Source organism: Chenopodium quinoa, unplaced genomic scaffold (assembly GCF_001683475.1).
Source record: "Chenopodium quinoa cultivar QQ74 unplaced genomic scaffold, ASM168347v1, whole genome shotgun sequence".
NCBI classification, from domain to species: domain Eukaryota; kingdom Viridiplantae; phylum Streptophyta; class Magnoliopsida; order Caryophyllales; family Amaranthaceae; genus Chenopodium; species Chenopodium quinoa.
In genome coordinates, this window is record NW_018743196.1 from 1,927,846 (window position 1) to 1,954,192 (window position 26,347).

Sequence of the window (26,347 nt, forward strand, 5' to 3'; positions counted from 1 at the left end):
TAATTCCAAATATATTTCTTTTCTTATTTTATGTGAATGATTACATATGAAACTAACATTATGAAACGGAGAGAGTACAATGTATCTTCATTAGGAATTTAGGATCATGATACATATGATATGGACTGGAATAGAAAAAAAATATGGTCAATAATTCCTACTTCGTATATGGTATAAAATAAACAAATTGATATGAAAATCTTTTTGGTAAGGGAAGAAATTAATGTTTCTTTTCATCATTAAAAAATTTCACTAATTTTGGATGCATTGTTTATTATAATGGAAGTAATTTGTATAATATGATTTATGATTTGCAATTCGAAAATCAAGAAAGATCATCACATGCATGAATTAGCTAGTATACTGTATAACATATTTGTCAAAAAAAATAAAAAACTGTATAAGATATTATCACTCCTTAATTAAAGCTCCTAATTAGGAGATACGTTTTTTTTTTACCACTATATAAAGGAAAATAACTACAAGAGAGCAAATAAACCAACAATACATAATTTTCCCAAAAAAAAAATCATACAAATCATCATGGAACTACAAAAAAATTTCTTCTTCGTTTTTCTCTTTATTTCTCTAACATATTCAACAAGTGTTGTTGATTTTTGTGTGGCGGATTTAAAGCTTCCAAGTGGACCGGCAGGATACCCTTGTAGAAATCCTGCTGACCTTACAGTTGATGATTTTACTTTTTCAGGTCTAGCCACTCCAGGTAACGGGTCAAATATTTTCAAACTTGGGATAAGTGAAGCATTTGATGTCACATTCCCCGCTGTGAATGGTCTAGGTATTTCCGTCCTTAGAGCAGACCTCGGTGTGGGTGGAGTCGTTCCACTCCACTCACACCGAGTGACAGAACTTATTTATATGGTCGAGGGTAGTATGATTACCGGTTTTATAAATACGGATAACAAGCCGTATTTTAAAACATTGAACAAGGGTGATATTATGATCATACCACAAGGGTCTTACCATTTTTCGGTTAACAACGGCACGACTCCGGCCGTCGCTACTGCTACGTTTAATAGTGCAAATCCTGGCATACACATTGCTACATTATCTATTGCAGCAAACAACTTACCCACTGATCTTATTCAGAAGATTACTTTGTTGGATACTAATCAAATTCATGAGTTGAAGAAGATATTTGGGGGTACTAATTAATTAATTAGAGCATAATTATGCCTTTTTTTAATAGTATTATTAAAGTTTTGAGATACACAAGTTGTATTTCATGTATTCTGGTCTCAGCTAGCTAAATCATAAATAAAATTATAATAAAAGGGCATTTTCATGTTTTGAATTTTGATTATTAACATTCTTCCATTTTGTTCAATGTGGGTTATAAATTTTTTTGCATTGCAAAGTAACAAAAGTCAAAGTATTACAGAAGGAAATATGAGTCAAAGTATAACAATAGAGGTCAAAGTAACATATATATACTTAAAAAATTAGTCAAAGTATAACAATCAAGTATTAAAGTATGGAGTAATGATAATATATACGGAGTAATTGGAGAAATAAATATCAAGTTTGACTGTTTGACCACTTTCCTACAGTATTCAAAATTAATCAAAGATACTCCGTAATAAAGTAATGATAATAATATATACTATGTTATTGATCATAATTTGGAGAATGTCCTTTCAAAATGTCATCATAATATTCTTCAAGAAAAAACTCATCATAATAGAAGAAATATGTAATATCTTACTAAATTTGTTATTGGTATTTTATTTTAGAATAATCGCTCATGTCCGGCCTTTCCCCAAATTGAGCCACTATAACCAATGAATCAACAACAATTCCTTTTTTCGCCTAAATGACCATCAAAGTAAGGGACAATTCAACTTATCAACCTTTAAGCATCTCCATTACAGCATTACTAGATTGATAACAATGGACTGACATCGTTTTCTCCATAATTAGTATGATATTATTTGATTTGGACCATTATTTGAAATATGGTAAGGATGTAGGTTTTTGACCGAGTTTGGATTTATTCATATCCTGATCTAAAAATGATATTGACCTAATTTCAAATTTACATCTTTCCAACAATATATTATTTGTCTTAATCCGAGTTTAAGATCAAAAGTTAGGATAAAAAAACAAAAAACGCAAAAAAAGGAAAATTCTCAGAAATTTTGAAACTCCTATGAAATTTCGAAATTCTATGCATTTTTCCCTAAAATTTTGAAAAAATTAGACATTTGGTCTCTAAAAAAAATCACAACATTAACTCCGGCGATGAGTCCGATAACCTTACCCTCGGTTTAAGAGAAAAAAATGTTAGATTAAGTTAGAGGGAAGGAAAACATGAGACACACACCAGGATATTTTTGTCCATTCATATTCAAAAATGGACGTTACCATTTAAGGGCTACATTTAGCTTGTCAAAAAATATACTACGTATTTTTATAAGGTGAAAAAAAAATAAAATTAAACAAGTGATACTCAATACGAGTACTTCATAACATTACAGAAGGCGCGATTTTTCCTCAGAAAAGTAGCAAAAGGAAAATCGTTGACGCCTCCACCACTCCAAACACTCATCCTCCGTCGCTACCGGCGGTCGGTGTCGGTGATATCGGCGTCACTACTCTCTCTCCTGTCGGAAACCCCTTCGCTACTTTCTAGGTCAGTTAATTTCTTCTTCTCTTCCTCATTTGATCGAATTCAGGTTAAAAGATTTCCAAATTTTCAATACAGTTTGTTAATCATCTACTTCAATTTTTATGTTAATTTAATCCTTTTGTTCATTGATTACGTGAATTTTGTGTTGATTTGGAAGAATTTAGGGTTGATTTTTGAGAAGTAGGGGCTAATTTTGCTAAAATCGACTCAAATTTTATCGATTAGGGTTTTGAATTTTTCTAGGTTTCATTGTTTGATGTAATTGCATTGTTGGAAGAATTTGAATGTAAGTGTGTAATATTTGTTTGATATAGGTGTTAATTTGTCGGTGTGAAGATGCTTCAAATTCGGCTTAATAAAGGTTCATCACTAGAAGGTAGCACTGGATCAAAGTTGTTGCCTGGGGAATCTGTGAATGTCGCATGCCCTGATCACCTTGTTCTTGCTGACCTTCCTGTTGCCAAGGGTCTTGGTTCAGCTACATCTGCTTCGTTTGTGAAGATTGTGGGCCGTCGTTCTAGACGACAGCTTGCTGAGCGAGTACACTTTTGTGTTCGTTGTGATTTCCCGATTGCAATTTACGGCCGCTTGGTACGCTCTTTGTTTATCAACTTGTTATGTGTTTATCGAAAACTATTTGAAATGTCATATGGTTGTATATTTACTCTGTTCAATAAGGGTGATGAATAAATTTTTAGATGCGATTTTGGTTAAAGATTTGGGTAAAGAAATAGATTATAGAAGAAATTGTTTTATCTTTATGTCTATTGTTAAGAGTTTTCAACTTAGGATGCTTTATTGTTTCACTGTGTGTGCTGAGGGATTGATTTCTCGACCTTGTGTAGTCTGATACCCATGTAAAGGCTGTACTTTAAAGTTTAAACCCTTCTTTATTTGCCTTATTCTCAGGTAACAAATGTTTGCATCATTTCTCTTGGTTCAGGGATGAGTGGGTTGCTGGTGGTTTACTATGTTTCCTTTAGTTGTCAGAGCTCAAAAGTGAACCAATTACCTTATAAATTTTACTAGATTCTTTTGGGTGAGGAGATAGTTTGTTCTGTAACCAACAATTATTTTTTGTGTGCAGCAGAACTTTAAATTACATATTAGGGAGACGATACTTCTGTTGTGTGTTAAAGGTCCTGTGGTGAGTGATGATTGATTAGGCATAGAAAGGTTATGAGGAGGTTTTCTCTTAAATCATGTTTTACAATCATTTCTTAGAACTATTTAATTTAGAATTTACACTATGGTTGAAGGACTAAAATGTAAGTAGTCTTGGGTAAACTGCAATGTGAAAGTGTGTTTGACTTAAAAGCTGTTTTGGGTGATTGTTGTTCAAACTGCACCATGCTATTTTCTGCTTACTATCCTGCTCTGTGTTTTTTTGGGATTCATAATTGTTATGATACTTTTGTGGTTTTTGCAGAGTCCATGCGAGCATGCCTTCTGTCTTGATTGTGCTAGGAGTGACTCAATTTGCTATCTGTAAGTGCTTATAGCTTTCCTCGAATTACTGGTTGGCTTTTATGACGGATCCTGTAAATGTCTTTTTTTGTGCTGAATGATATGATCACTCCATACACTTCATAATCATGAATTGTTGTTCAATTATTACAGATGGCTTGTGGTTTTCATAATACTTTAGTTGATGCTGAGGAAATGTCCTTGTCTTTTATTGTGAGAATGTAGTGATTACTCTGATTAGTGAAGCTAGTTGCATAAAGTGTAGACAACATTAGCCTATATGTAACTTAATCTCTGACACTTAATCCCTGATGCCACTCAATTATAGTATTCCTTTAGCTAATGACTTGTTTTGTATGTTAAAATTTAGTACATTCTTCTATTCTGTAAGTGTTTGTTTGCTAGGTGGTAAAAATGGCAGTTGTGGTAGCATAGTTATGTGTGGCCTCCCCGAAATTCATTTTCAATTAAAATGTGGAGAATTCTAACATTTCTAGACTTTTTGCCAATAGCATGAACATACTTAAAAGATATATATTGCATCTTTGAGTTGTCTAAGGTGGGATACTTGTGTGGAACTTTGGACTATTTGCACTTTCAGGAAATTTATCTTTATGACTGGGAGAAATCTTGACCCCTGTGAAACATTGCTGAGAAGGGGGTGTTTGCAACTCAGTTTCAGAGTAGTAAGTAAAATCTCAAAGTAGTAGATTTTTGACCTGACAGGTCCATGCACATACCAGGATTTGAATTATTCTAAAAATATTGTGAGTATTACATGGCTATGTGAAATATTCTAGAAATATTGTGAGTATTACTCGGTCTCAGAGTAGTCATAGCACTCATAGCTGTCTATTGAAATCTTTTATTTCGCCTCAGGTGCCTGTGTTGGACACTTGGTTAATATGGTTATTTAATGTTTTCTAAAATGGGTATGGACATCTGACAATTTTTTTGGACCAAAAAACATGCGCTGTATTCATATAAAAGACTGAGTCAAGACTTATAGTTCTATAAATGTTTCTGTACATTGCAGTCATTTGAGTCTCTGAGAGTAGTAGTTTTGGGATAATAATATTAATGAGTAAACGAGGATGGTGAATAGTGTTCAAAAGTGAAGAATTGTAAAGAGTGGCTCCTTGGAGTGTTGTTGAGCTTTAATCTCCCCATTTTTTTTAAAGGCTTCATGTCTTATCTGCTGGATATTTGGTCATTTTATGCTCATGACATGGGTATGAACATCTGGCCCTTTTTATGGACCAAAAATCATGCAACATTCTCAGATAATTAATCGAGTCCAACTCCTTGAATCTTAGAAATTTTTCTGTATACAGCATTCATTCAAGTCACAGAGTAGTTTAGAAAATAAGAATACCTATTGAGGTAATGAGTAATGGAGGACGATGAATAGTGTATGAGAGTGAAGGATTGTAAAGAGTGGCTCCTTGGGTTTTTTTGAGCATTAATTTTTTGTATTAAAGGCTTTGTATCTCATGCAATCAATAATCATCCCTTGGTTTTAAAAAGCGCGCCTCACTCCCAGGCTTTGGAAATGGGCTTTAGCTAGGCGAGGCTCCTTCACTACGGAAGGCACACGCCTCGTGCATCTCAAAGTGCCTTTGGTAAGGTGCGCCTTTGCACCTCAAGGAAAATAAATAAGATTTAAGTTATAAATTGAAGAATGATAGACATTTTTTCAAATTCAGACTACCTTAGCTTTACATATATCATTATTTAATTTATTATGAATTTTTTAAATTGGTATGAAGTACAATCAAAGTAAAAAATAATTTGAAATAAATATATAAATACATGCGCCTTGCATACAAAAGGCGAGCGCCTTGGTGCGCCTTGCGCCTTTTAAAACTAAGAATCATCTCAGGCATGTAAGGAGTATAGACAAATTCAATGTATGCGTAATCATACATGTGCATGCAATATTGCATGATTAAATAGATTTAGTTTGTTGGTTAGAATTAGTAGCACGAAGAGTAAAAAAATACCAATTTCAGTACAGATCTAAATTAGAATTTGAGAAAAATGGTCAAAGCCTTGCTAATAATTTTATTTTCTTAAAATTAGTCTATTGTTTAGTACAAAATTATTACTGGGTAATATCATAATAGAAGTTGTTCTAGGAATACAAAATTTCCATTTAAACTCATATATTCCTCGTATTTATTTTTATGCAATTTATAAGAATGACATTGCTGGTAATCAACCTTCTCATTTCTTTATAATTTTTGGGCTCTTTAATTTCTAACCACTTTAACTATTTCATTGCTTTCAACTTTTAGTTTTGTGATGGTTGAAGCAATTTGGTCCCTGCAATCCTGCATTATATAATAATATCAATTGTCCAGAATTTTGAGTCCATGTCATTGTGAATATGAAGATTAGGGCTCTATTGTCCACACCTTATGTTCACTTATTTTATGTTCGTGTAATATAATTAGGGCTATTAAGTACAGATAAGATAAAGTTCTAGCCTTCTAGGTCTAATAAGTTCAGTTAATAATGAGTTTCAAGCTCAGGGCTTTATACTCCCTGCCTTATTATAACTTATTTACGGTCTAACAAGCTCATGTAAGTTTAGTTCACGAGTCACGGCTAATAGGTTCAGACAAGATCACTAGACAGGTTCAAGGTTTATAATTTTTGACAAGATAAGGTTAATTGGTTCGGTCAAGATAAGTTCAGGTTTAATAAGTTCATATAAGATAAGTTTAGTTATGAATATAATATCAGGGCTAATTAGTGAATTAGTTCCGATAAGAATAGTGAAATTCAGTTGAAAAAATTGCTACTTAAAGGGTTAGTTGGGTCTATATATCATACATTCAAAATATTTAGCAGTTGTATATTGACTCCTCTTTATTTCAGTAGATAATGTATGTATAGTCTTGATGGATTTTTCTAGGAACTTCTGTTTGTTCCTATGAGGTCATAGAAAGCATTACAGGACAAACATGATCGAGGAGTAGAATTTCTTATGTACTCTTGGAGTATAGTCTCCTGGTAGTGCCAATTTGTGCTCATTTTGAAATATTGGGGATAAGGGAGGGGGGAATCAATGGGCTCTGAGATGGGGACAGAGGCAGTATATACTGAACAGTTTGTTTGTAACAGATGTGATGAACGAATCCAGAAGATCCAAACGATCAAAATGATGGAGGGAATCTTCATTTGTGCTGCTCCTCACTGCCTCAAGTCATTTCTGAAAAAGTCTGATTTTGAGTCTCACATACATGAAAACCATGCTGACTTGCTTCAGCCTAATATGAAAAGAGAAGAGATGAGTGAACCAGAGGGATCAAACTCTAAGCCCTCTTCAACGTTAGATACAACACTTCGAGGTCCACCAAGGCCTGGTTTCCCTCCTAGTGCAAATCATCAGGTGAATGATCGTGAGGATAAAGCCCGCCGCCAGCAACCTAGAGACCAGCCTCCCCTTAGACCACTTATGCAGCCAAAGGCACCACAGTTCTATGGACAAGCCCATCCTTCTGACCCTCAATCCGACAACCGCCCCATGGGCTTTGATGGTTCGGGCCAACCTCGGATGCAACAGCAGAATGGTGATACACAGGGTGGAACACAGGATTTTGGCCAGTTTTCAGACAAGCAGCAACAAGGAATTCTGCCTGATCCTCATCGTGAGTACTCGATGATGTACCCCCAACAGCCTCCTAATTTCGCAATGCCTGTTAATGCAAACCCAATGATGATGGGCCCACCTCCATTTGGCTTTCCTCCTTTCCCATCTGATGCAGCACCACCCTTTTATAACACTCCAGGTTCCTATGAGGTAGCACGATCAGATTCCACTGGGGAAGGTGGATCTGAGCAAGGGTCGGTATTGGGATTTACTCCAGGACCTGGGCCTGTTAATTTCCAAGAAAATTATCCCCGTCCTTGGAATGGGGGCCCTGCTAATGTTCCTTTTGAAAATGTCCAAGGTGGACAAGGTTTGTTGTCAGCACTGCAAGGCATGCCACCACCTCCACCTCCACCAGGGCCACCACCTCCTCACTTGGTGCAACATAAACACGGGTACTTTTCAGGTGAGATGAGTAATGATGGAATGAACTACGGATGGCAATCAGAGAGACGTGACGGTTTTGGAGGTAGCCAGGACTAGTGCAAGTTTCCTGCTTATTATGCTGTATTATGCCCTTTTCACATTTTTTTGGATAATGCTGCTTTTGTAGACTTGTAGTATTAGTGTTTTCTGTTCGTTGTTGGCATTTGTTTTTTTGCTGCTTTGATATATATATTGGCAATGCTTGCTAGGTATGCGGCATATGCCATGGTTCAGCCTGATGCTAGTTTTGGACAAGAAATTATTAGGCTAGAAGATGTTTACAGTTCATTATAAACAGGGAGAAAATGACCCCAATTGACGAACAATTTGCCAATAACAATAGTTTTTTTGGAATTTTTTCAACACAACCGTGATAGTTTCGTGTTATTTAATTTTGAAAAGTTTATTCTAATACTTATTCCGTGTCTAATTGATATCATCTACGGAGTAGTTTAGCTACGACCAGTTAACAATGAAAGTGTTTCTTACTTCATCTTCTAATATGAGATGCATAATACTCGCATACTCGCACTTAACAATAACAAAGGGGAGCAGAAAATAGAAGACTTGTGTAATGTGTATGCCCTACTAATGTCAACTCATCTTCTTCTGATTAATTTTACTATCATATTATTGAATAATATGATATATTAGCTGGATTATATAATATTTGGATTTGATTTAGATAGGCATATTATTTTGTGGGGTTTCCAATAAAAACGGACATATTAAGAGAAATGGGTCACATGGGCTAATGTTTGAGAAAACATGTATCTGACTGACCAATTGTAGCCAAAAATGAGTCAACCCACATGTATAATATGAGTGATGTTAAGAAGAATAAGCAATGTGGTCTGCCAACTGTTTCTAATATAAGGAACATTTTCCCATTCATTACAACTCCAACCACATGAATCATATCATATTCTAATTCAATTCCATGGAACAAAATGAAAAATAACAACATTGTCTGTGAAAAAATGTATCATTTTTACTTCAGTTTTGGTGTCTTGAATTGGTACCAACATGGTGGGGAATATTACAACGTTTGTAGTTTGTTCGGATTGGTCGTTCACGAAGTCAAATGATATAAAATAGGTTTATCGTAAATGAATGGAGTAACTTACTACGCTATGGAGCTACATGTAATATACTCCATAGCTAGTAGTCAACAATCAACTTTATCAGATTGTTTATGTAAGTACTTTGTACTTAAACTAGCAACTAGAATAGTCAAACAACAAATATCAACCCTCTTAATTTTATCAATTGGCCAAGGCAAATATAAATTAATTATTACAATTAAAACAATAAGTATTGAGGGTAATTAAAGACATACGAAGTCTTACAATTACAAATGATGTGGAGGACTTGTCCTTAGACAAAACTCTTATCTTTGCTACATACTAGGCTAAAGCCTAATTGATTAGTTTTTTTGGTGCAAATTCTTCATTTGATATTTATAGTACTATTTGTAATAAAACATGAAATTTGGTGATTTTAAATTTTAATACCTCAAATTTAGCCAAAAGCCCAATATACAGGAGTATTATTAGCCACCTTTTTTTTTTCTTTTTTTTTTTCACTTTCTCTGGGTAAAGAAATATTATTAATTCATAAAAAGGTGAAAACTAATTATATAACCTTATAATCTTAATGAAAATTGTTCATTAAGTGTAAATCAAGCAAAGCCTTAAAGTAACTTCTTTTTTTTTTTTTTTTTTTTTTCTAATAAGCCTTAAAGTAACTGAGATAGATAATTAAATATTAAAAGATTAAACATAGTATTATAAAATAGAGAGAAATATAAGAGAGATTGATAGAGAATATATCAGTGCATTTCTATTCTATATAATGGGGTATATATAAATACAATATATTAGGGTTTGAATGGATAAGAATATAAACCCTAGATCTAGATTGTTCCGCAATGATACAAAGGAGGATAATGGATATCCACAAATATTTCATAACACTCCCCCTTGGATGTCCATTATCGAAAATTGTGTCTCATTAAAACCTTACTACGAAAAACCCTGTGGGATAAAATCATAGTGAAGGAAAAATAGTACATCATTCTTCGTAATACGCTCGAGATGCTGCCTCATTAAAAACCTTACCAGGAAAACCCAATTTGGGACAAAACCATGGTCAAGGGAAAAAGAGTGCAGCGCGTATTTTCTCCCCCTTATGAATACATAACTTGAGATCTTCTAGTGTCTCAACAATGAATCCAATATGTTGGATATCTTCTAATAAGTTGGTAAAATATCACTTGTTGATCTTCGACTCTCCTAAGCTGAAGTTGCATCTTCAATTCTTCAAGTCTTCACGTGAACATGTGAAGTGTCTTCATTTCACCATATATGTGTTTATCTCTAATATCACCATTCCAAATCTCTATTTAATAGTTGATTAAAAAGGTTAAACTCATGCGGTTATGACTTCTTCTGGAAGTCGTTAATAATAAAAATTGGTGATCATTATTTGATTTAACATTCATTAATAATAATTTGATGACAAAACTTGATATTATAAATGTCATTCTTCAATCTCATATGAATTATAATATAACATATGTAATTATGTACGCTAATCATGATTCTTTTGGACCATGAGAAACCTTCTGGCGCATAAGTATTCCATTGATATTATTTAGATGTTTCATGATTGACATGATAGCTCTCTTGTAAATACAAATAGTAAATCTTACTAACTCTTATATGCTCAAACTTCAGGTTGAGATGTCAATAATGTAATCACATAGACTTTTCAAGAGTTTGATAACAATCGCAATATTCAAGACATAAAAATTGTAGGGTTGGGCATTTAATACGTCGTATGTAAGTTCTTCAGGAACTCCTTTTACATGATTCATAACATGTTATTAAATAAGTGTCATCAATAATTTCATTACAATTATAAGCCCATTGGAATATAAATATCTCTTTTTAATTTTTCATCAAATTTGTAAATATGTCTTACTATATACTTTGAATGAACATTCACATACACCACAACCATTGTAAGAAATTAATCCATGCAATATGAGATATATAAAACATGATAACATATTAAACAAATTATACAATGACTAATGCATCTAACTTCCTACGTATGCAATAAACAATTAACCTATGACTCACATGCACATGAATATAATACTCAAAATGATGCAAGATACTGTACAGTGTGGATTTAAAAATCCATATTTCATTGGACGTTGGGTCCATGATAAACTTATGATCATTATCATTATGTCGACATCAAAATGTACATATATTTCAGATCCCTTACTTATTAGTCCATTCCATTATGCATATGCATATTATTCATCGGTTCCATTATGTACCGGTATCATAAAATTCCTTTAACTTACATTCCGCATGCTATTTTACTATGATATCTGAATACATTTCTCATTGGTACCATCATAATTTTTCTTACATCATAGGCCATCTATTATAATAATTCAGATATCTATACCACTTTTAGGGTATTTCATACACTATGGTATTTATATACTATTACACTATTAGTGTCAACATCTTGCCAAATATCATATCTATTAAACATATCTTTATTTTGGAACCGATCATATACAACCTACACTTCAGGTGTAGTGATTCAAGTACAATTGGCAAGATTTTATCTCAATGTATACACATAATTAATATGACCAAAATGTATCTTCAACGCTATGCAACATGAGTCATAACTGAATACAAATCAAATCATAAATGTGCAACATATCTTGATAGTATATGTACAAAAGTTGGCATATATATAACTTTTCAAACTACCATTATAGGGATCATATATATTCTTTATTTATTTATTTATTTTGATTTTCCCAACTTTTGCTATTTCTTCTCCCCCTAAGTTGATAATATATCTCTTTTATAGGGGCGTCTAATTTTATACCAACTTAGTATATAAATTTGCAATAAAATTCATTTCATTGGGAGGATCACAATCAAAATTTATCTCTTCTGGAGAATAATTTCGATGAAGAATCATTTATTCATTATCTTTATATTTCATGTGTATTTATTATTAAATTTTCAATAATATTTTCACTTCTGGAGATCAATGTCAATGGGGAGACATATGTTGTACAGTTGTACGTTTTTCTTTCTTCTCCAATTTAATATGTGCTGACATATAATAGCCCCAATCAAAAGAATTGTTATACAAGCATAAATCACTTGCTCGTAATTCTAGTAGGTGATGATCTTCTGGATCGTTAAAGACTTAAATAGTGTATTTGGTGAGCTTCTGAACACTTGATAGTTGACAATAATATATAAGTTATTTTGGTGAACTTCTGGTCAGCCATTACTCCTTTATCAGCCATTACTCCTTTATATATAAAAAAAATCAAATCATATTAAATCTTAAAATTTTCATCACTACAAATTATTATAACTTACAATCCAAATATAACTCAATCTCAATATTACGTCTTGTCATTCAATTCATTTTATATATTTAACATTGAGAAAGCGTCAGCACATTATCAAAAGAAACTTCAGGTTTCCATTACGGGTAATTATTATTAAACCCGGATGACCTAATTTAATTATCACATCCAATTACTTCTCTAAATTTGAATTCTAGTCAGTTTTCAACACTAGTGATCACTTTATTAAACTTACTATATGCATGGCCATGAATGTGATGTGATTTTAGAATACAAACATGTGTTTCTTTATACAATTGGCAAGACAATCAATTAATATTTTATCCAATAATTACTCATACTCTACTGGAGTTTAAACTATAAACTTGATACATGTTAATCTTGTTAGATATTTCATACTCTTCTGGAGTCTTTTATATAATCATGAAACATATGAACTTTACTAAAAGTGATTTCTTCTAGAAATGTAATGATATTTACCACTTCCTCAAATTTGTCATTGTCAATAGTGACTCCTTTCCTTTTCAAAGATACTTAATTATCTTTAGAACCTATTGATTTATCACGTTGATGTTGTACTCTTAGGACATCAATTTTAAATTAGAGCATTTACAACTAGTATATGATAAATGTCATTTGTTTATATCCATCTTCAAGATGATATAATTTCAAAATATTTAATGAACATGTGGTCACTTTTATTAAATAAATCGTTGATATTTAAGTTATTGTATGTACCAAACTGACCATCAATATATTTTATTATTTATATGCAAGGGTTACATACAATCTCCCCCTAATCCTTGCATATGGGGGGTATGGAATGAATCAATCCAACAACCTTTTAAAATCCTTGCAACTTTTAAGCCATAAATTCTTTTGGCAATGTCATGTATCAAGTAACATGTTCCTTTTAGCAAAAACATGCTTATATAAAATTATACTTATAGAACACTTATCATGTTTCTCATGCCCAATTACATTCATCTTAAAAAAAAAAAAACAAAACCTCTTATATTTATGGGCATAATAAAACGTTGATTATGTATAGTTTCTCACAATGTCATGTTTAATTACTTGAACTCATAACACACTTTTTGCTATATATTTAATTAATTAAGGAACTTCAAGTCCATATGTACGAGAATATATACCAACCCATCTACATTTTTCAGAAAGAGAAGGTAAAAATAAAACATGACATAATCAGTTCGAGCTTTAATCAAAACATACCTTATTCGATCCACTCAACTATACTAGCCAAATTAACACTAATCTTTGGAAACATAAGTAAACAAAATTAACATTGATTCATAATTCTAAATTCGCTTTCAATGTCAAGTTAATCGAGATTTGACACAATAAAAAAATTGTATGTATGCATACCATACACAATACAAATAATGTATTAATACAATAAGGTACAATAAATTGAGAGTCGTACCATTTAGCACTTTAAAGCAATATATGTTATCATTTATCAAACTCAAATTTATTATAAATTATAGGAAATAATTATTTGGCATTACTATTAAATCCGTAATTATATTGGACATACCTTTACTAGTGCAGAAGATATAATTTGCAAATTGATCACTTCAAAAACAGCTCCATATGTGTAAGTCATATGTAATTATGACTCTTATAAAGATATAATTTGATAATACCTTTTATTTCTTTAGTATATACTACCAAAAAGATTAATATAATATAATAACTTGATATAATTAATTAATGTCTACACTCCTCAAAATACTGTAGCTAAAATATGTGTGATATTATAAATTTAAATCAATAAAACATACGATTGAAATCATCAATAAAGATCCGACTTCCCCATATATTTATATATTATAAAACAATCATACAGATATAAACTTTAATATGTAACATTGCACTCGAATTACATTTAATCACTATAAGCCACAAAACATTAGGAAAAATAATAACCAATATAGCCAGAATCAATTTTCCGATCAACCAAATAATAGAGAAGCTAAACACATAGGTCACATACTACTAATGTATGTTCAACACTAAAATAGATCAAGGGGCTTGATAGCTTATAATCTAATATATACGAAGTATAAGCCTAACGGTGATAAAAAAAAAAATCAATTATAAGGTAACCGAATATATATTACCTCAATTTCTTGTTCACAAAGAGTAATGCAATTATAATTAAGAGTACAGTAGAGATAAATTGTTGAAACAACCAATCATGGATTATTATTCATATGTCTAATGACACTATTATTCTATTATAAAATTCCAAGCTACTCATTACCAATTGATAATTACAACAATCTACAAGTCACACAACATAAAAGCTATGCCTACTAGAATCCTTGTATATGCTCATCCTCATATCTAATAAACAGTTGATATTAGGATAAATTATGGGAGTATATATTTGATTTTATGATATATATGATATCTATATTAAGATAGGCATATTTCCTATCCTACTTGCCGTAGGGTTAGGGATCTTGTTTTGCCGTTAGCTTGTATAAATATTGCTATGCACATTAAATAATAATAAAAAAAAAACTTCTACTGCCTATCTTTTCGTATCTTTAGAGTTGATTAAATAATTAAACATGTTAATCAAATACAAACTTCATATATATGTGAATTGACGTTGAGAAGCAAATGCATACCAAATAATACAATTTAAGCAACACTAATAATTTACCATAAAACCCATTATATTAAATTAAAGTATCCTGTAATTCTAAGATGAATGTGAATTCAAACAAACCAAAGATTAATTTTACGTAAAACAACTCAAAGTAATAGAACTAAATAGAACAAACAAAAGGTTTGCATATTCCGGCACCCTTACAACTTAATTATATGATGTAAAAATTTAAATGATGAATTACAGTATCAAAATAAGAGAGTAAAACCATCATATTAATGAAACCGATATCAAATTAAATCTTAAAATAAAGAATGGTCAAATCTATTGCCCTATGAATATGATGTTAAATCAAATTGATAAAACAGGTATATACATTATTGATTCAAAATAGTATATGCGTACCTTTTTGTGGCTAGGTTTATTCAAACTCGCTTAAATTAGAGGTATGGTGCTGATAACGTATTATAAAATAGAGAGAAATATAAGAGAGATTGATAGAGAATATATCAGTGCATTTCTATTCTATATAATGGGGTATATATAAATACAATATATTAGGGTTTGAATGGATAAGAATATAAACCCTAGATCTAGATTGTTCCGCAATGATACAAAGGAGGATAATGGATATCCACAAATATTTCATAACACATAGAATAATAATAACAATAATAATAAAAAGAAATACTATGAATAAAATAGGGGAAAATATAAAAGATCCTTAGCATTTGGATGGATGCTTTCACCAAGTTGGCAGTATGTGCTAGTATTAAGGCCAGCCAAACAGGCCCATCTTTCACTTCCTCAGAAGTTTCCTTTAAATCATTTTTCTAAGGAAATCCCACATCGAATCACCTTGTAAATAGTGTTTTGTCCTAATAAATAGTCGACCAAATCTATAAATCAATACTTTTTAAAATTATTTCTCTCAATCATAGAGTAAAGCATGTTCATATTTATATGGTACGCTATTATTTTATATGGAATATTGCATTTTAAATTAAGAATGAAGATTTTGATTTACCATGTTCAAGGTAGTTGATGTTAAAAGCGGATATTGTTGTTTTTATTTTATCCTAAATTAACATTTAGTGAGATGGAAGAAATAATGTTAAGAGTAGTTACTTTGTATAATCATTATCCATTGAGAAAAAAAGTTGGGGCTTGAAGGAATATATAAGTAGAAAACACCATATAATATTAGAATTTTGAAATCAATATTTAATTTACGAGGCTAAAACAATTACAAAAAAAAATATCCGTATAAAATAACTTAGGTGCTTCTTTTAGATGAAAACTACTCCGTAAATTTGTAATACTAACATGTCTTTAAATCTAACTACTCCGTATTAGACTGATCATGTTTCATTCACTAAACATGAACACAACCACATAATAAGAGCAAAATGGTTGAAAACTAATTAACGCAGAGGCTCAATCTTATGGCGAGTATTAATATGCAATATGTTTATTGTACACCTAAATAAACGAGCAACACATAAAACATACACCTAATATACATGCTCATGATGCATATATCTAAATCTCATAAAATAAGCATTACATGCTAAAAAAATCCTTGTTATATGCATCATAGTACATCATTCACCAGCAAGTAGCCACCATTTGCCCGTCGATTATATTTTCATACAAATTATATTTCATTATATTTCACTTATTCATTATATTTCTTGAGTACTGTATAATTTTACTTACGAATAAATAAAGTCAACATAACCTACTCCCCTCTCTAATCAATTAATCATGCTAAAACAATAATTTATTTTTTTATTTTTTTTTAAGATAAAGAGACAATAATCACTTTTATAGGGTGATCATTTCCAACTTTATACATTTGTCATATAAATATATATATATACACATACAATCATAATCTATAAATTTCCCCCCAAAAATACCAAAATAAATATAAAGTTGAAAGTAAGAAGAAGAGAAGAGAAGAGAAGAGGAGAGAGAAAGAAAGATCATGCGGGCAACGAGGACTCTCTAGCTATCGTGGTCATCCCTTCCGAATTCTTCGCTCTTCTGAAAACATCCTTTTTCACATTTTCATCCTTTTTTTTAAAATTTATTTTCAATTTTTATTTTCTGCAATTTAATTTTCTGAGATTTTCGCGGGCCGACGATCACCGCTACTTCTCTTCGGTCTGCGGAATTCTTCACGGTAATCTTCCACATTCTTTGTTTTTGATCTTTTGTCTGATTTTTTTAATTGTAATTTTGCAATTTCAATCAATCTAGGGTTTTTATTTATTTATATGATGATCAATTTGATGTTGCTGGATTGTTTGTCGTGTTTAATTTATTCAATTGAAATTTTCCCGGGTTGAGGCAATTTTTAATTTTTTTTTAATCATGATTATGATTATTAATTAATGTTCGTGTTATTGAGATTTTGATCTTGTATTGTGGTTGTTGAATGAAATGTATGGAGTTATTATTTCGATTAATTGGATTTTATTGATTACAGAAAATTAGATCAAATTGATTGAGGTTTCCTCAATTTACCCCCTTTTCGATTAATGCTATAATACAAACAGTTTATTTACAATTGGCAGAGTTTGTTATAAACAGGTATTGCATTTTTTATTTACACATTAATGATTTTGTGAATTTTTTGTTTCATTCTTTCCTCTTATGAAGATTTTTTAGAGGAAACTGGTTAAATATAATTGCAATTGGGAAATGTTACAATGAGATAGTGAAAAGGTGTGATTTTTTGTGGATGTTTTGTGTTAAAGTATGTTTGAATCCTGTTTAATGTTTAATTCTTTATATAAATGATTTCTGTGTTCATGTTGCAGAGTTATAGAAATTTGAATCTGAGATAGCATGCTTTGCAAAATGAGGTTGGATTGATGTTCTTCAATAGTTGCAGATGAGGTGATATTGGTGGGTATTTTAAAGTATATTGAATCATTGATTATGCAATTTGAAAAACTCAGGAGATCACTGAATAATTTCTTTTTCCCAAATGAAGGGTATGGATTCGGCCAAGAGTTGGTTTCATAAGTTGCAGCCACGTGATAAGTTGAGATCTGCATCAAAAAAGAAGGATTCCGGGATGTTGGGAGGTAAGGAAGTGTCTGCCCCGACATCAGATGATGAAACACCGTCAAATGTTACACAACAGAGGGTTGCAGCAGCAAAGCAATATATTGAGAAACACTACAAGGAGCAAATGAAGAATTTGCAAGAAAGGAAGGAGCGGTATGCTTTGAGAACTTTGATAATAATTGATCATTTTTTTTTTGAACAAAATAATTGATCGTTTTGCTGATTTAGAACTTGGGAATTGGAATATTTGAAATTTTGAATTTAAGTGAAGATTGACTTTTAATGATTGATCAAAATCTTGATTATCTCAGTGCAACTTAGTAAACAAAATGGCATCTATTGCATAAATTGCTATAAACGTCACGGAGACATTTATTAGAGAACTAATTAAATTTCGGAAATTCTATGTGACGTGAGTTGATGCATGATCACCGCGCTTTGATTTTCTGTCAGCTATATTTATCATATACTACATTCGCATATTTCATGTTTACTTGTTGTAGTTTTACTCTTCCGTTTTTGATGAGGAGCATGAAGTTAGTAATCAAATTTTATGTTATTCTTTACTCCTCTGCTTATATAGGTAACTAATGTCATATATTGCCTCAGTGCATGTGATTGCATCATTGTGAGGGATGTGGTCCATGTGTGCAAAGTTGATTATGGATTCATATAAAGTTTAATATAATTCCTTTCAAGCTTAACTTGATTTATACCACTTGCTATTTGTGACCAGCCGGAGTGTACTAGAAAGGAAGTTGGCTGATGCTGATGTGTCTGAGGAAGATCAGAACAACTTATTAAAGTTTTTGGAGAAGAAAGAGACTGAGTACATGCGCCTCCAAAGGCATAAAATGGGTGCTGATGATTTTGAGCTGTTGACAATGATTGGAAAGGGTGCATTTGGTGAGGTATGTAATTTTCGATTTTTTTAATTTTCACAAAAATAGTTTCTTTATCCGTTAGTATTTGATGGCATTCAGTCCCTTTTGTCATGGACCCTCATTTTATATCTGCAGACCACGGTAAGGAACATGTCAGTGCATTATAACATTAGTGTTTTTTTTTTTTTTTTTTTTTTGGCAACTCAATATGTACTTATGTAAACAATAAGTGTTCTTATTTTTCTACCAAATCGGAGCATCCTCTGCAGTCTGCAACATTACTATTATAATAGCTTACTGTGTAAATATTGCCTCTTCCCTTGTGCTCCTTTTCCAAATGGAGATTGTACCACTACCTAGCTGACAAAGGCCTATAATTATGATCAATGAAGGATTGAAGGGTGATGTAGTTAAGTTTTATTGGGTAGGCCCAGGTTAGAGTTATCTAAAGCTGGTCACATCACTATAGAATAGAATAGTGTTGGTTTCCTTATGGTAGGTATAAATGGGGAAATATGGAGGATAAGGGTCTGTTAGAATGGCCTTTGAAGGTGTTACTGACATTACACCTTATCTTTGATTATGAAAGAAGAGGTTTGTGGATACTTCTTTTTTTGGCGGAGGAAACTTTGTACATGAAAGAGTCTTTTTAATCTCAACCTTTGCCAATGTGCTTATTACTCATTTTCTTGAATTCGTTGACAACTAGCAAATCATTAAATTTTCCAGGAGTGTCTTATTTTAGAGAGGTGCTTTGTCTAGAAATTGTAGGTTTTTAATTACTTTTGGTGTTTCAAACTAGTTTTTCTTTGGGATTGTTGGTCTAGGATTTTAGGTCCTTATGTATGATAATTTGAAGAAATATCTTTTGTGATTGTACCCCCTTTTATTGGTTGCATTTCTGCTGTTCTTGGATTAATTGCGTGCTGTCAGTGCTTAGTTAGTTGGTCAAAATTATGTGGGGCAGGTCAGGATATGTAGGGAAAAGACAACAGATCATGTATATGCTATGAAAAAGCTCAAAAAGTCAGAGATGCTTCGACGAGGGCAGGTACGACTATCTCTATTTGTTTCTGTCAACTGTTATTTCTAGTTGTGCTTTTATGTTTATTTTTTGCAACTTCCTGGGAAAAGGGTTTTGGTCGGAGGAAATGTTGGTCTGTCCCTGGGTTGACACTTGGTTTCTTGTTTGCATGTCAAGCATCCTTTTCGAGTAAAGTACATGAATTATGATTGTTTGTTTATGTTGTTTTAGATATCTAATATTGTATGGGTGCTTAGTTATGGAAATTACGGCACATATGATATTACTCAAACCCTTCCTTATCCTATAAAACAAAATGAACTGACATTCATTCATGCGGCACAAATCAGAACATTATATTCTTTGTTAACATACTAGAGGAAAGAGTATTAGTTTTATTTTTTTAATATAATAACTTATAATTAAATTTTTTGTGTATGGCACTACATTAGTTGATTAGCTGATCTGAAAAATCCTATACTTAGTATATGCCATTTTTATTTACCGACTTCATTGCCAATTACCGTGTAATTGTAGGTTGAACATGTAAAAGCTGAAAGGAATCTTCTTGCAGAAGTTGACAGCAATTGCATCGTTAAGCTTTATTGTTCTTTTCAAGATGAGGAATACTTGTATCTCATTATGGAGTATCTTCCTGGTGGTGATATGATGACTTTACTCATGAGGAAGGATACATTGACAGAGGATGAGGCACGATTTTATGTTGCGGAGACTGTTTTGGCCATTGAATCTATCCACAAACATCATTACATTCATAGGTTTGTGATTGACATTTTTATATGGATATATTGACTGCTGTGATGATATTGCATGGAGCACATCTGATTAACCTGTAAGTACAATTTTGGCAGAGACATTAAACCTGATAACTTGCTGCTTGATAAATTTGGGCACTTGAGACTGTCAGACTTTGGACTTTGTAAACCATTAGACTGCAGTACCCTTGAAGAAAAGGATTTTGAAGTCCAGAGTGGGAATGGGAATTCGTCAACTGATGATGGCTCTACAAAGCCCAGACGTACACAGCAGGAGCAACTTCAACACTGGCAGAAGAATCGGCGGATGCTTGTATGTTCACATTTTTTTTTCTGGAAGATATTGTATTACCTTTGTTTGAAGCATTATCTCCTTGGAGTGTGCAGCTTGAAATAACTTAGTTAGCATTTCATATTATTCCTTTCATGGGTACAAATATTATGTATGAACTCTTTGTTAGCTGTATTGTTATGTAATATGTGAAATGCTACTGGGCTTTTTATGTTTTGTTCTCTATCTTATGATGCTGATGTATTGATGATGTGCAGGCTTATTCTACAGTTGGCACACCAGATTATATAGCTCCAGAAGTTCTATTGAAGAAGGGTTACGGAATGGAATGTGATTGGTGAGTAATATAAGTATTTCTTCAGTCTAAATCTGGATTATTCTTCGTGTCAATAGGATAAAAACATTCCATTTTGGTGATGCTAAATACTATACTGCCTAAATCTGGATTATTCTCCATGTCCATAGGATAAAAACATTCCATTTTTAAGTTTTGGCTGTTTATCATTACTATCTCCATGATCTGATAAAAAAAAAAAAAAATAAAAAAAAGCACTGCATCCTTCAGAGGGGAAAACTTGCTAATTCCAAATAGGATACTTGAAAATGTCTAAAATTAAGAAAAATATTTTTAATAAGTACCTACATTACGTGCTATATATGCTGAAGAATTAAGATTTTTGAAATTCTGTCGTACTTGAAAAAGTGGGAGCTCACTAAGTGAAGTCAGTCAAGCCACAATTTAGAGGTTACAAATTATGAGCTTAGTAAGGTGGTAAGTTACAAACTGTGGAGATTAAGATCTATTTGAAATTTTTCTGATGGTAGACCTGGACATTTCTTTTCCATTCCAATATTTTTTAGTTAATTTATGCATTTGAATCACATCAATTTGAATTATATGGCTCAGTGCAATACATGTAATGTGTTTGGCTGCGTTTTAGTTGTTTTTTTTTTTTTTTTTTTTTTTTTTTTGTTTTACATATTTATGATCTCATGCCTTTTTTTTTTTTTTTTTTTTTTTGTAACTTGTAGTAAAGGTCAGTGTTATTCACAGTTGATTTGTGTGCCTTCTAAAAATGTATATTTATTGTTCTACAGGTGGTCACTTGGGGCAATAATGTTTGAAATGCTTGTTGGATATCCACCATTTTACTCAGATGATCCCATGACAACATGTAGGAAGGTAATTGTTTTTCCTTTTCTGTTACTTGTAAACTGATGGAGTAATAGATTGGTTATACGAGAGCTGGTTTATAGTTCTTTCCACGTTTTGCAGATAGTAAACTGGAGAACTCATTTAAAGTTCCCTGAGGAAGCAAAAATATCTCCAGAAGCTAAAGATCTCATTGGTAAACTGTTGTGTAATGTTAATCAGAGACTTGGGTCAAATGGTGCTAATGAAATAAAGGTGTTGTATGGTCTGTCCTATTCTTAGTTCTTTAGGAGATCTAAATAGGTTTTTTAAATAAGAAGCTAATCCGTTTCTTCTATATCTCTATAAATTTATATTAGGTTCATCCATGGTTTGATGGTATTGATTGGGAAAGAATATACCAAATGGAAGCTGCTTTCCTCCCTGAAGTCAATGATGAGTTAGACACACAGAATTTTGAGAAGTTTGATGAGGTGCTCTCACCTCTTTGTAGTGATACTGAAATTTTACAACTATTTTGCATCTATAGATGGATATACTTACACTTTTTGTGATATATGCAGGCTGACTTTTCATCCCAATCAACATCAAAGCAAGGTCCATGGAGAAAGGTAATTTTCTGTACTTTTAGTATTGTTATTTATTTTGGTGTTGTTGATGTCATAATAATACTTAATGCAGTAAAATGATTATGTTCTTGTTCTATATCTCTGGTTATAAATATATTAGCTAGACTACTATGGATTAGCTTACTTTTCTTTCTTTGTCCTGGTATTTCTGTTTCTTATCTAAAATTTTCTCTCGTTATTATGGCCTTTCTACAGATGCTTTCATCCAAGGACCTAAACTTTGTGGGCTACACTTACAAGAACTTCGAAATTGTGAATGATTATCAAGTTCCAGGCATTGGTATTCTTGCTCTTGCTCTTCTCCTACACTGTGTTTTTAACAGTTGTGTCAATGTCTGAAATCATGTTTTGTATTAGCAAAATGAATGGCTGAGAACGCATAAATCTGATTATACTTTTGTAAAAGGGATCTATTGAGTTTTAAGTTCCTTCAACACTTATTAGCATAAAGTGTTCTACCTCGTCACTGTCCCAGAGTAAAAAAATTTTGTTTCACTGTGACTCTCCTAGTGGCTTTTCATGCATAGCAGGATATTTAAATTTGAGTAACAGTATAATAGAACAATATTAATCGTGAAAAAAAATGTTGTTGAAGTTGTAGGTTAGCGGGTTAGTTTTCATCTGATTCTTGTATCGTTATTTGTCAACATGTGTATCATTGTCACCTTCATTGGGTCTTTTTCTGAGGCCTCAATACAATATTTTACTGCATTGTCTAATACTCTTGACCTTGGTAATCTGGTGGCTACTTGCAGCTGAATTGAAGAAGAAAGACAACAAGCCTAAGAGGCCGTCAATCAAGTCTCTCTTTGGTAAGTTTGTACCTCTGGGGTTCTTGTCTTGAGTTTGTATTTCATTTATTCCTATCTGCATTTTGCGTTATCTAGCTCCCTGCGATCTTGGCCGAGAAGCCTAGATATTGTGAAGCCTCCTTTGAAGTTTTGTAAAAACGTTGTTTTGCTCCTGCAACTGCTAAACCAATATCCTTGGAAGAGCTTGTAGACTTGGTTTCTCTTCATGGGTGTTGTTTCAGCAGATTCCTTCACATAGTATTCCTTCACATAGTATTCCTTGCTCAAACCTCACATTTTTTTTTCCTTTTTTTCTCCTCCCATTTTAATATCACTTTTATGTGACATATTAAGCTTTAGTTGCAAATGCATATCACCATGATTGGTTGCATATGAAAGTTTAGCAAGATTGTTTTGTTTCTTTCAACTGCTCACGTCTTTGTTCTCCCACCATTATGATTTCAGCCCTTAGGAGAAAATATATACTACTACTATTATACCATCTTTTTCATTTTGATAGCCCTCCCATAAATATTCCCATTCCTTTGGTTACTTGGATGCCTGTACTTTTTGAATATATCGATCTTAAAGAGTTGAAGTTGATGAATAGCATATTCTTGGATAAGCCTTCCACTTTGCTTCTTTTCTATTAGTTGATGATTGAAGTGAGACAATTAAGCAAAAGGAATTGTTTAATCCGATGGTAGAAGGGATGAAATTGATTTGGTCATTTTCTGGATTTTTTTTTTCTTTTCCCGTTTGAGATGGCTATATAGAGGTTCATGTGTATCAAATCTTTTTGGCTGGAGTTATTTAATCATTCACCAATAGGTTTGGTTGGAGTTATTTAATCATTCACCAATAGGTGACTAGTCCGGGTTTTTTTTCACATGTTGCTTCTTTGTGCCAGAGGACGAGTCATCAGATTCATCAGAAGCAGCAACCAGTGGTGATCAATCTGTTAATGGGAGTTTTTTGAATCTCTTGCCTCCTCAATTAGAAGTGTCCCCAGTTCAAACCGATACTCCCCCATCAAAGTTTTCCTAAATACTTCAGCATTAGGTAACCAAGGAATGTCTGACCTATGATAGATCTGGTCTGTCTATACTCTATAATTATCCTTGTTTCATTAAGTACATTTGAAAGCATAGGAGACTCTTATCACTAGCTAATTTTCGATCTCGCTCCTGATTCCATTTTCATTACTGTAAAATTTCCCCCCAAAGTAACCCAACTAAACTGTAAAGTGAATACTATTTGTTGTTTACTGATGCCCCATTCTTTTTGTTCCAACCTTTGTACTGTATAACCTGTATCTTGTACAAATGTATTGCTTGTGCTAAGCATTTGGGTTTCCCTTGGTTAATGAGAGATAAAAATTTCTGTAGTTTTCCGATTCATTTCTCCAATGTTCAGCTCAGACGTGTGACCTATACGATTGCAACAAGGTTCATGTTTCTTGTTACTACGTAAGGAATTGTTCTTCACTAAACATTCAACTAGTTTCTTAATTAGAAGTCTTGAATAGGATTTAACCATAAAGGCCTAGGAATGTGACATATTATATACAGTTCGGGAACTTAGGATTGCACAGTTATTCCGATCATATTAAGTGGGGTGCTTTAGGAATATAACCACAATCTACTTGTTGTTTGTAGAAAATATGACGAGTTTTCGATCTCAAAATAGTACGTGTATATATGATCTTGAGACAGATGGAGGATCGGGACATTCACGGTGAAATTTTTGCATAAAGATCAACATATGTGCAAGCTTTAAAACTTTAAGCTCTTGTACACATAATTTTAACACAAAATCATTGATTATGAATATTTTTAAGTATTGCTTATTTACTTGTATTAGTAAATTGTAACCCCCCTGTTTTCAATCACAAAAATCATCCCCTTTAGATTAATTTGACTGGATAATCAATTATTAAAATCGTGTTGCACAATAATTTTCACACCGAAATAATAATTTTGTAATGAGCTGGAATACAATTATGGACGACAAATGTGAACGTGATCATGAAATTTTCTTTGGATTGCTTTTAAAATTCATGTAATTGAACCATAGTACAAGGAGATTATCATTTAAACAATGATACTCTAGTTGTAAAAGTTGTAAGGAATTGGCGCACGGCACGCTTTACTACCGCGTAATGCACCACCGTTGCGTAATTAGACTTTGTCTCCCTTGGTTGGCAACTAGTTATAAGCACGTGAGATGCACGGTTCTAATAAATCATTTTAATTAATTTAAGATTTTTTATATGAAGATCATTCATCGGATATTTGAATAAAATTCCTAATATCATAAGATAATTTTTTAAAAAAATTTTAATACTAAATTTATCTTTCGTAAGTTAATTTATTTTACGTGGCGTTTGAATTTAAAATTTCAAACCTTATTCTTTAATTTTGCTTAATAAAAAATAAACGACAAATCATTT

General features: G+C 32.2%; 3 protein-coding genes across 4 annotated transcripts; all 3 read left to right on the top strand.

The window, feature by feature from the left end:
• Positions 1–308: 308 nt before the first annotated feature.
• LOC110732906 (auxin-binding protein ABP19b-like) lies at positions 309–1,251 on the top strand. Its single transcript, XM_021912893.1, has one exon. It carries the CDS (start codon positions 544–546, stop codon positions 1,174–1,176), a length of 633 nt encoding a protein of 210 aa, XP_021768585.1. The 5' UTR covers positions 309–543; the 3' UTR covers positions 1,177–1,251.
• Positions 1,252–2,372: 1,121 nt separating this feature from the next.
• Positions 2,373–8,527, top strand: LOC110733109 (E3 ubiquitin-protein ligase Hakai-like). The gene is made up of 4 exons (XM_021913128.1): positions 2,373–2,653; positions 2,965–3,241; positions 4,080–4,138; positions 7,247–8,527. The coding sequence occupies exons 2-4, from the start codon at positions 2,987–2,989 to the stop codon at positions 8,256–8,258; spliced, it is 1,326 nt and encodes a 441-aa protein (XP_021768820.1). The 5' UTR covers positions 2,373–2,653; positions 2,965–2,986; the 3' UTR covers positions 8,259–8,527.
• An 8,651-nt stretch (positions 8,528–17,178) lies between these two features.
• On the top strand, positions 17,179–25,776 carry LOC110733110 (serine/threonine-protein kinase tricorner-like). 2 transcript variants are annotated; one of them, XM_021913130.1, is made up of 15 exons: positions 17,179–17,453; positions 18,094–18,181; positions 18,270–18,499; positions 19,083–19,257; positions 20,198–20,281; positions 20,792–21,033; positions 21,127–21,343; positions 21,580–21,659; positions 22,421–22,505; positions 22,599–22,730; positions 22,835–22,948; positions 23,039–23,086; positions 23,300–23,384; positions 23,860–23,916; positions 25,554–25,776. In XM_021913130.1, exons 3-15 carry the CDS (start codon positions 18,273–18,275, stop codon positions 25,634–25,636), a joined length of 1,629 nt encoding a protein of 542 aa, XP_021768822.1. In that variant the 5' UTR covers positions 17,179–17,453; positions 18,094–18,181; positions 18,270–18,272; the 3' UTR covers positions 25,637–25,776. The 2 variants fall into 2 exon arrangements, with proteins under 2 accessions (XP_021768822.1, XP_021768821.1); XM_021913129.1 differs by lacking the exon at positions 25,554–25,776 and adding an exon at positions 24,806–25,282 and having other exon boundaries at positions 17,180–17,453.
• The last annotated feature ends 571 nt before the right edge of the window (positions 25,777–26,347 follow it).

Excerpts from the sequence above, each read along its gene's own strand:
- LOC110733110 (XM_021913129.1), top strand. The coding sequence starts at position 18,273 with ATGGATTCGGCCAAGAGTTGGTTTCATAAGTTGCAGCCACGTGATAAG. Across the intron at positions 22,506-22,598 it reads CCATGACAACATGTAGGAAG|ATAGTAAACTGGAGAACTCA; the intron begins GTAATTGTTTTT and ends CACGTTTTGCAG. Across the intron at positions 22,949-23,038 it reads ATTTTGAGAAGTTTGATGAG|GCTGACTTTTCATCCCAATC; the intron begins GTGCTCTCACCT and ends TGATATATGCAG.
- LOC110732906 (XM_021912893.1), top strand. The coding sequence starts at position 544 with ATGGAACTACAAAAAAATTTCTTCTTCGTTTTTCTCTTTATTTCTCTA.
- LOC110733109 (XM_021913128.1), top strand. The coding sequence starts at position 2,987 with ATGCTTCAAATTCGGCTTAATAAAGGTTCATCACTAGAAGGTAGCACT. Across the intron at positions 3,242-4,079 it reads TTGCAATTTACGGCCGCTTG|AGTCCATGCGAGCATGCCTT; the intron begins GTACGCTCTTTG and ends TGGTTTTTGCAG. Across the intron at positions 4,139-7,246 it reads AGTGACTCAATTTGCTATCT|ATGTGATGAACGAATCCAGA; the intron begins GTAAGTGCTTAT and ends TGTTTGTAACAG.